This window comes from Pelobates fuscus, chromosome 7, assembly GCF_036172605.1.
Source record: "Pelobates fuscus isolate aPelFus1 chromosome 7, aPelFus1.pri, whole genome shotgun sequence".
NCBI classification, from domain to species: domain Eukaryota; kingdom Metazoa; phylum Chordata; class Amphibia; order Anura; family Pelobatidae; genus Pelobates; species Pelobates fuscus.
In genome coordinates, this window is record NC_086323.1 from 77,065,244 (window position 1) to 77,081,902 (window position 16,659).

Consider the following 16,659-nt stretch of genomic DNA (forward strand, 5'->3'; position numbering starts at 1 on the left):
ATCAGGGGTGAAATCAACGTGACAGTTGAAGCACATTTTTTAAAATCAATAACCGGTATAAACAATCGATTGTAAATGCAGCTACATAGTAAATTCAGGCTGGGTCAATGCGATGACTTAGCTTTAAATGCTCTAAATTATGCTGGTGCAACATATACATCAGGAAGGTAAACTAAAGCTTTGCAAATAGACAATAAAAAAAAAACATAATGGAGCAGGAACGCATCGCTAGTTATAGTAACAGGCTAGTGCTTCTAATGCATAACGCTATATTCAGGCTATGTCTAGGTCACTTTACTTCAGGGTATGACAGGGTGTACAGTGTTGGCTACTGATAAAGATGTCGTTATATGCAGGTTCCCCGCTTAACTATGTGTATGTGTCATATTCAAGTAAACCATATATGTCAGACTCCTGTGAGTGGATTATAACATGCTTTAGCCTTTAGTTAGCTTATGGTTGGTACCTATAGTAGCACTGAATTGTGAGTAGAGACTGTGCGGACTTATGGGAGACCCCCAATGCGATTTATAATACACAGGTTTGAGTCCTATAAAAACAAGGAGAGAGAAACAGACATTAAGTCCCCTTCTTGAGTTGACACATCCAATGCTTTTTTGGGGGTAGATGTGCGCTTCTCGCGATTTAGAGTCCACTGCTGATGGAAAGTCTCTGTTCAAGAGGTGCCACCTGTAGCCGGTGCCGTTTGGAGCCTGTGGTGAGTAGATCTCTGTCAGCCATCGGTTTGGCGCACCAGGGTGCCCGGTCTGCTTCCAGTCGCTGGGTGCCGTTCTCTATGCTGGTAGTCTGCTGGGTGTTAGCAGCCTGTGATACACTCCTTGGCAGCAGGGGTTTGGGTGATTGCCTGACTGCTGCTTCACCACGTGTCGGTAGGCCCCGTGGCGTGGTAGCGGTTGCGGGCAGCCGGCGGATCAGTAAGTCTTCCTGTATTTTGCCAAGAAGAAGAAGAAGGCCACCGAGTTTCCAGCCTTTGCGGAGGTGAGTAGCATGTTTGGGTTCGCTGGTGTATGCAGGTGGTTTCGGTCTGCTTGTGTTCTTTGTGCCATCGCATGTGGCCTCCGCCATTTTGCTTGGGTTGCGGATCTTGACGGCCCAGTTACTGCGCATCGTGTTGCTCGGGTCCTGAGGGTGAGGACTGGGATCACCCCCCGGTCCAGGGGGGGGGTTAGGGGCCAGTTCCCCGCAGGTCCGACTCCCGGCTAAGCGCTGTTCGGCGGGCAGTGGGGCAGCGGCCGTCCACCCCTCGCACCGCCTGAGTAGGCCGTAAGGTGCCGATGAGGAACCCTCCTCCTGGGGACTGAAGCCCGTTTGGCCAGCCTCTCCCTAGATCCAGGGCTCTTAACCCGCTGAGGGCCACCAGTGCTGGACGTTGTTTTTTGCCCAAAGTTGCAGTTTTGGTGCCTTTTCGGGCCTAGTTTGCAGGAGCTGGTGTCGAGTGCGACCGTCCAGCTCGGCGGTCCGGCCCCGCCCCAATATACCCCTTTTTAAAAATACCTCTCATTCTAGGCTGCTACATGCTGCTTCATTTCATTTTATACTGTAGCAGGTTGTTTTTGTGATGGTTTTTTTAAACTTATTCTTAGAATCGCATGAGGTATTTCATACATTGTAGGATTGTGATACGTTTGGTACGGTTCTATGGAAAAAGCCCACATTAAAATTGCAAAAAAAAAAAACCCTCTCAAAAATGCCCACAAGAAAAATGCCCACACGGAAAAAAGCCCACACTGAATAATATGCACATATAGTAATTTTCCCATTTATATTACCTACATTTTACCTAAAAATAGGGTTTGCAAACCCTATTTTTAATCCTGTAAATTTCCAATAAAACCTGCAGATAACGGGTACTGTTGTACTCATGAAACATTGCTGAACACAGACTGTGTTTTAAAACAGTAAAATGTATAATGACAGTGATATCATCAGTGAACCTAACGTGTGTTTTTTCTCTGAAACTGCTATGTTTACAGCAAAAATGGTTAAACCTAGATGGACCTGGCACCCAGACCACTTCATTAAGCTGAAGTGGTCTGGGTGCCTATAGTGGTCCTTTAAGGGTGTCTTAAAGGGACACTATAGTCACCTGAACAACTTTAGCTTAATGAAGCAGTTTTGGTGTATTGAACATGTCAAATCCCTTTGTTTATGAACCCTAGTAACACCTCCCTGCATGTGACTTGCACAGCCTTCCATAAACACTTCCTGTAAAGAGAGCCCTATTTAGGCTTTCTTTATTGCACGTTCTGTTTAATTAAGATTGTCTTATCTCCTGCTATGTTAATAGCTTGCTAGAACTGCAAGAGGCTCCTGTATGTGATTAAAGTCCAATTTAGAGATTGATATACAATTATTTAAGGTAAATTACAGCTGTTTGAAAGTGAAACCAGTTTTTTTTTTCGTGCAGGCTGTGTCAATCATAGCCAGGGGAGGTGTGGCTAGGGCTGCATAAACAGAAACAAAGTGATTTAACTCCTAAATGGCAGTGAATTGAGCAGTGAAATTGCAGGGGAATGATCTATAAACTAAAACTGCTTTATTTAGCTAAAGTAATTTAGGCGACTATAGTGTTCCTTTAAACCTAAAATGTTTTGGAACCACTGCCATATACTATAACTTTATAAAATGCCAAGAATATTCTGACACTGTTCCCTGATAAAGAGGGGCAAACTGACAAATTATTACCAAACTGTAAATTGCAGCAAATTGAAATCTGAATTGCAAAACTAAGGCAAATATATCTGGTTTGTAGACATTCTCCAACTACACTAAAAGTGGAAATTGTAATGGAAAGCAGGAAAGTAGCCAAATTTAGGGGGGCCTTTAGTGACTGGGCCTGCAGCAGGCAGTGCATGGCTTGGAATGCTGGCTGTCAGCCGGCAGTGAAGGGGTTACACAGCCTGTTTAGTGCATGGAGGGAATGCTGGCTGTTACCCGGCAGTGAAGGGGTTAAACGGCCTGTTTAGTGCATGGCTTGGAATGCTGGCTGTCACCCTGGCAGTGAAGGGGTTACACAGCCTGTTTAGTGCATGGATGGAATGCTGGCTGTCACCCGGCAGTGAAGGGGTTACACAGCCTGTTTAGTGCATGGCTTGGGATGCTGGCTGTCACCCGGCAGTGAAGGGGTTACACAGCCTGTTTAGTGCATGGATGGAATGCTGGCTGTCACCCGGCAGTGAAGGGGTTACACCCGGCAGTAAAGGGGTTACACAGCTTGTTTAGTGCATGGCTTGGAATGCTGGCTGTCACCCTGGCAGTGAAGGGGTTACACAGCCTGTTTAGTGCATGGATGGAATGCTGGCTGTCACCCGGCAGTGAAGGGGTTACACAGCCTGTTTAGTGCATGGCTTGGGATGCTGGCTGTCACCCGGCAGTGAAGGGGTTACACAGCCTGTTTAGTGCATGGCTTGGAATGCTGGCTGTCACCCGGCAGTGAAGGGGTTACACAGCCTGTTTAGTGCATGGATGGAATGCTGGCTGTCACCCGGCAGTGAAGGGGTTACACAGCCTGTTTAGTGCATGGATGGAATGCTGGCTGTCACCCGGCAGTGAAGGGGTTACACCCGGCAGTAAAGGGGTTACACAGCTTGTTTAGTGCATGGCTTGGAATGCTGGCTGTCACCCGGCAGTGAAGGGGTTACACAGCCTGTCTAGTGCATGGCTTGGAATGCTGGCTGTCAGCCGGCAGTGAAGGGGTTACACAGCCTGTTTAGTGCATAGCTTGGAATGCTGGCTGTCACCCGGCAGTGAAGGGGTTACACAGCCTGTTCAGTGCATGGATGGAATGCTGGCTGTCACCCCGGCAGTGAAGGGGTTACACAGCCTGTTTAGTGCATGGCTTGGAATGCTGGCTGTCACCCGGCAGTGAAGGGGTTACACAGCCTGTTTAGTGCATGGCTTGGAATGCTGGCTGTCACCCGGCAGTGAAGGGGTTACACAGCCTGTTTAGTGCATGGCTTGGAATGCTGGTTGTCACCCTGGCAGTGAAGGGGTTACACAGCCTGTTTAGTGCATGGCTTGGAATGCTGGCAGTGAAGGGGTTACACAGTCTGTTTCCTTGGCGTTGCCAGACAGACTAGACGTCACCCAGGCCACGCGCTGAACGATGCATTTTTAAATAAATCTCCCGTTTTTGATTGGCCGCTCGCGCAGCACTCTAGCTCCGCTCGCTGTCTCTCATTGGCTGTTATTGTATGAGGGCGACACGCACGGCGAATCACACGGCGCCGTTGGATGCTGTACTAGCTCTCACAGAGTTTGAATCAGCCGGTCGGACCCGCTGTGTGAATAGAGCAAGCCCGGAGTGCAGAGCGGAGATAGAGCGGCCATGCTGACTGTCTCCACACCGAGACCTGCGGCTGCACCGAGCGGCCGTCCCTCGGAGGACCCCCCGGTCCTCTCTCTCACACATTTCTCCCGGCCGCCCTTTGTCAGTTTCGGCTGTGTCCGGACCGGCACGGCTCGCAGCTCCCGGCTCCTGCTGCAGAACCCCAACCCGGAGCCAGTCCGGGTCACCGTGCACAGACTGCCCGAACAGCGCGGCTTCACCGTGTCCCACACCGACATCCTCATAGCGGTCAGTGCGGGGAGGGAGGCCGGGGGAGCTGGGCGGAGGGAGACTGTACTGACACTATAATACTCGGGTATAGAGCCGGCCGAGTATACTGACATTATAGCTACTGGGTATACTGACATTATAGCTACTGGGTATACTGACATTCTAGCTGCTGGGTATACTGACATTCTAGCTGCTGGGTATACTGACATTGTAGCTGCTGGGTATACTGACATTGTAGCTGCTGGGTATACTGACATTGTAGCTGCTGGGTATACTGACATTGTAGCTGCTGGGTACACTGACATTGTAGCTGCTGGGTACACTGACATTGTAGCTGCTGGGTACACTGACATTGTAGCTGCTGGGTACACTGACATTGTAGCTGCTGTACCCAGCAGCTACAATGTCAGTGTACCCAGCAGACATTGTAGCTGCTGGGTACACTGACCTTGTAGCTGCTGGGTACAGAGCCGGGAGCAGTGACAGTGACATTCTGGCATTTTCTGTACTGTGTATGGTGGTGACATTATCTGTGTCGGGCATGGTGACACTTTCTGTGCTGAGCATAGAGGAGGGCATAGTGACATGCTGCCTGCTGGGCGGCTTACTCTGCTCAGTTGGGGAGGGTAACACACTACATCCTGGGGGGCTTGCTGTATGTTTATTTGGGCAGGGTGACACATTACCTCAATTGTGCTTAGCTGGGCAGGGCAACAAGTGGTGTCTCTAGCGTCTTGATGCACGTAGCTGAGCAAGGTGACACACTGCTACTCATTGAGCTGGGCAGGGTGACACACCATGTCTCTCGTGACTGAATTTCCTGGTGACCTGCTGCCATCTGGCAGGGTCAATAATGATGCCTCTTGCTTGGTGATCATTTTTGCACTGGGTTGGGTGATGCACCAGATACCAAGTGACTTGTGGTGTTCAACTGGTCAGAGTGCACACTGCTTGTTGGGCATATAGCTGCAATCAGGATGGCACAGTGACACTTTCTCAGTGGCTCTCTCTGTGCTCAACTGGCCAAGCCGACACATCACCTCCTGGGGTTTGCAGCAATTTTATGGACAGGGATACATGCTGCCTCCTTGACACCTTTTTTGATTTCAGTTGTGCAAGGCAAGAGGACGCCTCCTGGGTTGCTTTCTGCTCTCAGCAAGGCAATGTGCATAACATGTGATATCCCTCAATTGCAAGGCTAAGCTTAGGGTAGCTGATGTAAGCTCTTATGCATGAGGTTCCGGAGAAAAATGACCAGTGTCTGGCAGCCCAGATATGTTGTCAAAGAGTTTGACAGGGCACTCCTGGAACCAAAACAAATAGCATGCTGTAGTGGTTATGGTGATTGTATAGTTTTAATACTGCTGAATGCCAATGATGCTGTCTAAATCAACTTTTCTTTTATTGTTTTTATTTTATTATAAATCCAGGCTTCTGAAACGATTCCATTGACCGTAACATGGACTCCATTAGAGGAAGGGGCCATTCGCGAGCTTATTACTTTTGTTGTAAATGATGTAGTAAAGCATCAGGCTGTTCTGTTGGGACGATCCGAGGCACCCACCAAGAAAAAAGTAAGATTGTAAAAATTATTATCCATAGGCTCGTATTTTATCATAAATCACATTGCAGTCCTCTGCATTGTGCCATTACTTGTATTCTTATTCAAACCATTGCAAATGTTACTTTTAATTATCTTCATTTACATACAGCTATTTACATACATGTGCTCTGTATCAATTCAATTATTTCTTTTGTATCTTGCACTGATTCCACCATCTACTCCCTAATGCTCCCACTCCCCTGCGTTCCATTGGTCTATTTATGGGGGAACATTCATGTTAAATCATCTAGGTGCTTAATACTGAAACTTGAACAGTAAATTGTCACAAATCTTACATAGTGCTTTGAGTCATTTTACACAGTGGGAATGCTAGTGGGGCACTAGGACGGGAGAGCCTGGTTATGACCTTGAGCTTTGTTTGTAGCAAAATGTCGTCCACAATATTGTTGTGATCTTAGGAAGTTTGCCTTTTTTGTTCTCTAACTGTATTATCGTGTGTGTGTGTGTGTGTGTGTGTGTATGTATGTGTATATATATTAATTTTTTTATGTTGATGTTTAAATTTGGTTGCTTTTAGAATGTGCATGGAAAACTAAGGAACACCATGAAAAAAAGAGAGGTGCTTTTGGGATCAAAAGTTCCTGTAACAAAGAGGACAGAACTTGCTGTCAAAGGCATCAGCAAAACTGATCATAAAAGCCAGGAAAGGAAGTATGGAAAAATCGTGAGGGTGCGGAGTCCTTTACTCTCCTGTGAAAACTATACTCGTACAGTAAAAATTGCTTCTCCACAATGTGTGCAACCTGATGTTGAAAACAGAACACCCGTTTTCCATCCAAGTCTACTTGCTGAAGATAAGCATGTTTTCACTGACAGTTCCTTAAGAAGATCAAAAACCTATTCTGTCTTGTGCCTAACAGAGTGCAGTGATACTTTAGAGGAGACGACAACTATGTCTAGGACGCTGAGACAACTTCATATTGATGAGGATTGGACTTTTAATGACCAAAAACCAAGAAAAAGTTCTATGTCGCCGATAAATCCAGCAATAAACCGACCACTCAATGTTACATGCACTCCTGTTGCAACTATGTTGTCTCCTACATATCCTGGGCTCTCTCCCACTGAATTTTATAATCCCAAGACTATTCAGACTGATGCATCAGCACATATTGATCTTCATGTAGAAGATACAAGTTCTTATAAGGAGTCCACTCAAGATGGTGTCAGTATTACCAGCTCTCGAACAAATTCACCATCCGCTGTGATTCTGACTTCTCAAAGAACCATTTCCAGCCCAGATTCTTTAGCGAGCAATGGTTATTTTCGTAATGAAGTCCAGCACACACCATATCTTTCACCAGATCAGTTTGTTAAAGAGAATTGTATTACTTTGCAGTCTGTATCACCGTTTGAATTGTCATTGCATTCCTTAACTCCTTCCAAAGACTCAATGTCCTCTTTCACAGAGGAAGAAGCTAAGACATGGCAGTTGGTTAGTGAACATGTGGACTTCAAATCTTCCTGTAATGTTGATTCAGCAACTTCCAGGTTGACTTATTGCGTTAAAAAGAAGCGAAGTGAGCTAAAGCCAGTGGAAGAAACCTGTCACAATGAACCTAAAAAGCCCCCAATTGACTGTGCAACTGTTATCAAAACAAAAGCCAGTGATTGCAATGACAACTCCAATAAGCCCATACGGAAGTCCCGCAGGAGACTTGAGGACATAGAATTGGAAACTGATAAAAAGTTAAATTCTCGTGTTTGCCAAAGCTTGCCTATTATATCCACCAATCAAAATGAGTCTGGAGAAGCTTATAATGTAACTGCGCCCACATCTATTGTTCTTGGCCAAAAAAGAAAAAGTGATGACTTTACCACAACTATTAATGAAGCTAAGAAACAATTTACGGAGGTGTTACCACATGCCAAGAAGATTAACCTCTCTAAACCTACCGTCGCACACGTAGGCATCAAAGAGAAGCCAAGCCAACACAAAAGAGCAGGTAAGACTTCTAGTACAAATGTAGAGAAAACCACATTATTATACCGCACATGTGTCAGTTTTAAAACTAGATGAAGTACGACATTCTTTCGACCTCTCTTTAATATGCTATATATTCTTTAATCTTTCTGAAAGCAATGTTGGTCTTTGTGGTAGTTTGCATGTTTCCTACGTCCATGTAAAATAAATTCCCTCTGTCCCGGCTGTCTTTTTTTTATTTGTTTCTCTGACCGTTCATCTTGATCAGAAGTAACCAACCTTGGCTCCCTAACTTTTGTTTGCATACCCATGGAAAATGGCAATTTATTTGCAATACTAAAAGTTGTCTAAATATTTCACCATCACTTACAGTAATGGGAATGAATACAATTGACGTACGCCGTAGTGTTCCTTGTAATGTAAAATCATAAATTCCGATATACCTTTATATCTTTTTATGACATGAGATTTTGAGGGAGAGCAGTATTGAAAACAACTATTGAGTAAGTACAAAATGCTGCCTTCACCCATTTGATTAGATGTTTGTTGAATTCTGCTTGCTCTGCAATTGAATTGGTGCCCATCTACCATTCATTTTACTCAGTTTGGCATATATCTATATTGCTACTTCTGTTCGGTTTGAAATGTGCATCATGGATCATATTGAGAATTTTCCTTTTTTTTTTTCTTTCTTAAACTAGTAAAAAAGTCTCCTGGAAAACGTGGAGCTTTGAAAGCAAAATCTACCGTGATAAAAACGAGTAGGAAAGGTATGTGAATGTTTCGCTGCAACATGTATATGGTCCTATCTGTTTTTTGTTTTTGTTTTTTTTAAACGGATTCTCAAATCACCAACACAAGTATATCTTCATTTGGGAAAAATATGTACAAAGAATCAGCGCTAATATACTAGATCTTACAGAGATAAATTGTGGCGGATTAGCCACTGTTTATTGTGTTGTTATAAAGCTGTGTATATACCTTTTAAGAACCAAGTATGTGTATGAAAAACTGCCAGCATTCATACAATTGTTTCACGAACAGTGAATTTCAACACTGTTCGTGAAACGAACCAAACTACCGAAGGGAGACCACACACAGGAGGTCGTGTGGCTCCCATTAAGGATTGCAACATTGTTGCAATCGGTAATTAGAGAGATTCAGGGTGGCCGCCGTTCAGCTACCGACCACGCGGCGGTCGGCCATCTTGGATCCTTTGTTAGGCCAGCGGTATTTTGTCGTTGAGCGCCTGGAACTAAAATTGGCTACTCGATGGCACGAATACCGCTGGACTTCCAAGCCGTTCGGGAGCCCCGGTCCTTCGGTAAAGTGGTTCCCTACAGTCAATCGGTAGTTTGAAGGGAACTTGAATATAATACTTGTTTCGTGTGGCGTATGGTTATTTTTGCTGGGATCTGAGCGGTACTTTCACGAAATGTACGCTCAGACCCCAGCTATCTACCGAAAGTCCATTCGTTATAATAAGGTGAATAATGTAAGTGTTATATATTTTAATGTAAAATGCCGGTTCTGCTGCATGGACGGATAATCCACTTAACTGTATATTTTAGTAGGAGTATCCCTCTCGTCCAGAAGTGCCTTATGGGAGAAATGTGCAGAATGCCCCTGTTATGTCAGTATGGAAACCCCTTGCATGGGGACTTTCATAAATACTGGAACTGTGAATACAAACCTCAGTTAACTCCCAGCCTATGTGTCTAGTTCTTGGGAAGGAAGGATTCTTGCAACGCTACCGGGATTATTGTCTGCTGTATTGATTACCTGGATTATTTTATGTTGTTCCTGTTACCCAGCAGAGATACTGTGGATTATACTACCTCTCCGCTACATAATTATAAGGCAGCACACCTGTAAAATAGGGCTCCCTCACAGGCCCTGTAGAGTAGACAAAACTAAAAAAGGTGAAGGGGGAGGCGGCGCCACAGGTGAAGAAGAAGGAAAAAAAAAAAAGAGAGCAAATACATAAAAATAAAGAGTTTGAAATATGAATAATAGTCAAGAGTCCAAAAAGTAAGTCCAAAGGAGTCTGTCTGATAAATACAGCAAAAAGTCAAAATAAAACCTTGCATACGAAGTCAATTGCACTCTTGTTAGAAGTATTCCTTAGTAAGGTATGGGCATGGCATATTCATGAAATCCGTATGAAAAAGACAGCAAATAATGGTGCAGTATATCCCAACAGGTACTATTTTTAAGAGGTCTATATGGTCCTACGCATGTTTTTCAGAGCTAAAAGACTAGCTCTAGTGTGGATGGCATACAGTGGTACAACCCCCACTTATGGCATACATGAAGTTTTGTAGTAGATAGATATCTTGTTGGTATAAGAACCATATGAAATATAACAGAAACAATAGTAGTTGTTATTGTATAAAAGCCAGAGGTGAAATAATACAATACCAAGTGGTTACTCACATTTTATTGAGCAGGCAGACTGCTCAATGGATAAAGCTTGAGTGGTATAATCTCCACCAAGGATTCTTTGGAGTAAATTCTCACTGGAACAATAAAAACTCTGTTGCCAGGTAAAAATAAATAAGAGTAAAATGGGGAGAAACGCATAGTGTTTTTTTTTTTTTTTGTTTGTTTTTTATTCTTTATTTTTCATTCGGTTGGGAGGAAAGAGCATGTCAACAACATTCTGGCTTACGCAGAAGCCACTTTCATATTGCGCAGATTGGTGCGGTCGATTCAGTACATAAGTATGCATGAAAACACATGGAAAGATACGCCAGAGTATGCATATGTGTAAGTTAGTGCCCTTACCTCCCTCCGAGGGTTTTTGTGTAGGTATAGAATTCCCTTGATTTGGAAGGGGAAAGAATAGGGGAAAAAGAGAGAAGGGGGAAGGGGGGGGGGGGAGATACTGACTCATCCGTCCTCCACTTCCATACTATTACCCGGCCCTCTGTGGTATTTTAATTGCTGGTTTTTATTAAAGGCATTTATACCAACAAGAGATCCATCTACTACAAAACTTCACATATCCCAAAAGTGGGGATTGTACCACTGTATGCCATCCACACATACATACATTTTCATGATCTAAAGCAATACAAAGATCTCTGCCCCACCAAGCTGCAATGTGAGCAGCTGTGTGCACATCAATCGTGTGTGTGTGTATATATAATATATATATATATATATATATATATATATATATATATATATATATATATATTTTCATATTTTTTTTTGCATAGATTACTTGTAGACGGTGGGAACACGCTGTGAAAATAGTTCAGTACAGGAAAAATAAAGGGGAAACTGGGGTAATACAGAATTAAGATATTAGTAGAGTTACCTAACAGGGTAGTTGCATTATGTGTACATATTACCATAAGCAGTAAACTGATAGTTAAATTATGCGAGTACAGGACTAGTAAATTACAACAGTTGTTGGCATGGCTTGGGTACCCACTATTGTAGGGTATTGTGAAGGTCGTCAAAAGTGTGGTTGCATGACACACACAGAAACTCCTGTCTCAGTTTAGGGCATATTGAGTTCCATTCACCTGGTGCTTGTGTTATCTGCTGTAGGGTTTCACTGAAGACTCTTGGCGAGCCCACAGTGTCCCGTATTGAGGTGCTCATTCTTTATCCCGAAGGGTAATGGTTTGAGTTGGTGACCTGTCGGGGTCATGGCGGCTGGGTGGCACATCCGGGAATGGGGTGAGGTGTTGTCGAGAATGTAATTCATTGGGTACTGCCCGAGGGAGGAGGATTCCCACTCGTCGTTCATAGATGTGGCATGGGGGGAAAACTAGTGGAGTTAAGTGTATGCGGTGTAGGTAGGATAATGGGAGGGGGAGTTGGGAGAGTAGGACAGGTGGTTTTGGGTTCGTTGGGGGTGCACGCTCCCGTGGCCTATCTGGTATTTGGTAGGAATTCAATGAGCCTAGGGTCCCATATCTTGTTTTTGTGTCATGAATAAGAGTTATCATGCCATCCATTTTACTAGCTTTGTCTTTTTTTTTTTCATATTTATTTATTTTAAACGTCTATGGTCTGGACTGTGACAACGCCCTAGTGTGTGGCAATGGATCTCCTGGTCACTAAGGCTAGTTTGGCCAGTAACTTGTGTACGCTAGGTTTGTCTTTCAACGGTTTGGAAAGCCCAAGTCCCTCTCCCAAGCCGTGATATGACAATGGGATGATATGGGTCGCTTTGACCAGTAAGGAGTATATCGTAGAGATCTGACTCTTCTGTACGTGGCTTTGGATGCATGTCTGTTCAAAAGATGAGAGGGAGGTTTGTCCTACTTTTTTAATATTCTGTGGTATCTAGGAAATTTCTTATTTGGAGGTATCGTAAGTGGTCATATGTAGTGAGTGGTGTGGTTTGAGGCAAGTCCGCGAATGGGATTAGTTGTCTAGCAAGTTTACCAAGGAGAGAGGCTTTATAAAATTTTACTGTCAGTTTATTTGAAACTGACCTATTGATCTAACATAACCTTCTCTCCACACTGGCTGTCTGACAGTATCTCTCCTCTGAAATCTAGCACTGTAACCCTTTCTAGACATACTTAGATTATTTTGCTGTAATCATCACTAGCTACAGACTGACTGAGTCATCCACTGTAACTATATTATAACTACTACAGAGACACTTTGGATTCCTCAAACTATATATATATTTTTTTCAACCTGTGAGAACAGATTCTGAGATTCCACCTTATAGGGTACAGTGTCACTAAGAGGAGTGTCCTTGATAAACCAGGGATAGGGGTAATGCATTGGGATTGATTTTTATCCTTTAAGTTAATTTTTCAATAAAGATATATCTTTTAGTACCTTGGATCACATCCCTATACATATGTGAGTTGCCCTTACCTGGCTCATATCCTGGTTGCATTAATTACACTTGTGTATATACTTTATTTTTCACTTATTTTATGGTCTCACTATTTAGATATTATTTTTCGATATATTAGCCAGTACATTGTTACCTTGATTCTACATTGCGATATATATCCAGGTGATGTACCTGATCTCAGGGCTGTTTGCACTGAGACCAGTAGCATCTTTGCTCCTGTTTTTTGTCAGAAAAAATTGTGTACTTGGTGGAGATTATTGTCCTCGTAGTGGGTAAAGTCTCGCGGACTTATGCCCGTAATGAACTGCTCGTTCCTCAGAATTGGCGTGAGGGGTGATGGATCCGTCATGAGGACGTGTTTTAGGGAGAGTTTGTTCCATATTTCGATTTCGATGTTTTAGAGACATCTGCTGGGAGGTTAGTGCCAAGATAGTGGATAGTGGATGTGTGTTGGGTTGTAATGGAATGGGTAGGTGGCTTGAAGTGCGGACATCGTGCCCTCTGGGATTTGGACCGGTAATGTTTTGGTTTTGCCCAGGTTTAGGCGGTAGCCTGAGACCTTAGAGCCGTGAGGGTTTGGAGAAGGTCTTCGGCGTAGCCTGCTATCTTGTATTCTTCCCTCCTCTTGCACTCCCGCAATGTGACTGTGTCTATTCTTGGGGTCTGGAGGACGGTTTCAAATGATAGTGCGAACAGGAGGGGACATCCCTGTCGCATACCGTAAAAAGTGCAGAATAAGGGTGGGTGTGCAATAGAGATTAGGAGGCTAGCCACCAGAGTGGAGTAGAAAGTCCTAAGCGCGTTGAGGAAGGCGTTAGGAATTCGAAGTTTGCGGAGGGTTGGAAACAGGAAGGGCCATAAAAGGCGGTGTCTCGGTGTCCAGGGGCAGGAAAAGTGTGGGTATCTGTCTGTGTGTCTCTACCTAGAGTAGGTCAAAGGTATGTCTCGTATTGTCATATGCCTGTCTGGATGGGATGAAACCTACTTGGTCTGGATGAATGAGTTTGGGTAAGTAGGGGTTTAATCTGTCCGCGAGCAGTTTTGTGAAGAGTTTTTAATGTCAACGTTCAGTAGGGAAATTGGTTGGTAATGGTTCGGCTCTGTGTGGGGTTTATTAGTTTTTGGGAGGAGGCAGATGTTCGCTCGAAGCATGTCTGCTGGCAAAGGGTTCGCCTGAAGCATGGAATTAAAAGATTGCAAAGGTGGGGGAGTAAGTGCGGGAAAGGTTTTGTAATAAGCCCTGTGAATCCATCCGGTCCCGGGCTCTTGTTGGGTTTTGATAGTTTTAGCTATTTCTTCTATCGAGGTGAGATTGCCTCCAGCTTTAGGGCTGGTAGGGGATGGCATCAAAATATTCCTCTATGGATTGTAGTTTCGTTACTGGTTGTTGTCTAGAGGTGGGACTATGGTCATATAGGGTGGCGAAGTAGTTCTGGAAAATTTCACAGATTTTTTTTTTTTTCGAGTGTGGATTTGTCTGTTCGTGGCCTGTATTTTGTGAATGTGTTTCTGGTCGATTCTGCACTTGTTTGCTTGCCAGTAGGGTATGAGCCTTGTTGGACTTTTCCTAATATGTCTGTTTTGACCATTGGAGCGCTCTCGCTGAGTCCCTGGCCATAAAGTCCTTTTATTTTGTTGCGTCAGTCAGTCAATTGTGTTAGCACGTCTGGGGATGGGTTTTGTTTATGGCTGGTTTCAAGAACCCGAAGGTTTGTGAGAGATTCTGCGAGTTCTGCCAGCTGAGTGTTTTTTTTTTTTTTTTTTGTGTGTGGATGTGAGACTGATCAGTTTCCCCCTCATTACAGCCTTGTGAGCTGCCCACAGTATTCTCTGAGGATACCGAGGGTGTATTGAGAGTGCAATAGTCTGTCTTAAGCTTATTTAATACCAAAATGGACCTATATGTTCCGTATGATTCCTTTGCAGATATCCCCACACTGGCTCAATATGGTCCAAAATAGCTTTACAAATTTTATATGGAGAGGGAAAAGACCAAGGATTAATACAACTTCCCTATCAAAAAAATGGAAGGGATGGAGGAATTGGTTATCCACTAATAAAGTTATCATATCAGGCTAATATGATAATACATGCCACCAACCTTCAAAGGACTGAACTGAGGGACCAACCTTGGTATAAATTAGAAACCCATAGAATTAAGATAAATAATTTAGAACCATTGTTATGGAATAACCTCAATAAGAATAAAGATATAAAGAGTATAACAGAAGAGGAGTCTATAATATTATTCCAAACTTTAAAAGAATGGAATAATTTAAAAATTAAATTTAATATTGAGAATCTAATTCCCTACACTTTATCATTGCAATCTTTGGAAGAGATTATGACACAAATTGGTATAATAACAACGATCGGATTAATGTTTTATTCAATGATGGACAGCTGAAAAACTATGCTGAACTACCCACTCTACTTGATTTGCCCTCAAAAGAAATATTTAATTATTTAAGATTAAAAAGTTTTTTTAAAGAACATATTATGAATAGAGATGATAAATTGGGAGGTTTAATTAAAGATATCCTATCGGCTAAATCATCTAAACATGTTTATGCTAAAGCAATGGAAGCAATAAAAAACGCTACCTGTCCTAATACCCCTACAACGTTTATGAAATGGGAAGTTGATCTATCCTTGGATATACAGTATGATTTATGGTGTCAGGTATTTAATAGACTTAAAAAATATATCCATTGTTTAAACATTTTGGAAACTTTTCTAAAACTATCTTTTAGATGGTACTTAGTACCAATAAGACTTAACAAAATCTCATCAAGCAATCCTCCTAATTGTTGGAGATGCTCACATATAGACGGCTCAATATTACATATCTGGTGGAGCTGTCCTAGAATTATCCCATTATGGGACTTAACGTTCGAACTAATAAGATAGGAGCAGTAACATTAGAGAAAACACCAAAGACTGCGTTACTGCACCTATATGTGATAGAAAAGGGTATGAAGGGGGGAGGGGGTAGCGTGGGAGGGGGTTGTAGTGGTTAGTGAATTTGATAGTTGAGAGGAGGGTGGGGAGAGAGGAGAAGAGAGGGAGTCAGAGCAAAACTGGGTGGTAGAGGGGGTTGGGAAGACTCCCCCAGGGATGTAGAGGGATGGAATACAAGGGAGTTCTCCTAGTCTTTTAACCTTGGTTGCCAGGGTATGTGGGGGCGAAGGTTGAGGGGGGGATATACAGGGGTGGTACAGGTTGTCGTTGGGCGTTTTGGGTGAAGACTGGTGGGTAGTACAGGGGTGTTTCCGTGTCTATGGATTAGAGAGTAATTTTCTCCCTCCCCATGAGTCTGTAACGCCCAGCATAATGGGCTAGGTGGGCCACATGGGTGTCTAGGGTTATGCTACCTTATAAGTCCCCGGCATCATTGCTTATATCTTCAAAACCTGATGGCATCGGTATCTTTCGTAGCCTGGGTGAAAATCGGTGTGGCTACCCTGGGTGGAAAATATGGCGGTAGTTAATCAATGGGCGTCTTCTATATCTGCGTGACCCCCGTATACTGATGGGGCACTAGCAATCTTCTGGTGGGCCTGGAGAACACCCATCTTTAGGCTATGCTCCTGCGCTGACTGCACAGTGGACTGTCGCAGTCCAGTATTTAGGAAGAAGGCCTGAGTGTGAGTCTGGAATTTCGGCTATTTCTAGTGGCTGCCATAAGCTTTTCT

The 16,659-nt window shown here is 43.6% G+C and overlaps 1 protein-coding gene across 1 annotated transcript in view; it reads left to right on the plus strand.

Annotated features, from left to right (window-relative positions):
• Window positions 1–4,306: 4,306 nt before the first annotated feature.
• ASPM (assembly factor for spindle microtubules) overlaps window positions 4,307–16,659 on the plus strand; it is a 43,322-nt gene continuing 30,969 nt past the window's right edge. Inside the window, exons 1-4 of the mRNA XM_063428065.1 lie at window positions 4,307–4,597; window positions 6,010–6,153; window positions 6,721–8,161; window positions 8,796–8,897. Of these exons, the coding sequence (XP_063284135.1) occupies window positions 4,349–4,597; window positions 6,010–6,153; window positions 6,721–8,161; window positions 8,796–8,897 (1,936 nt within the window). The 5' untranslated portion in view covers window positions 4,307–4,348. The remainder of the gene's footprint in view (window positions 4,598–6,009; window positions 6,154–6,720; window positions 8,162–8,795; window positions 8,898–16,659) is intronic.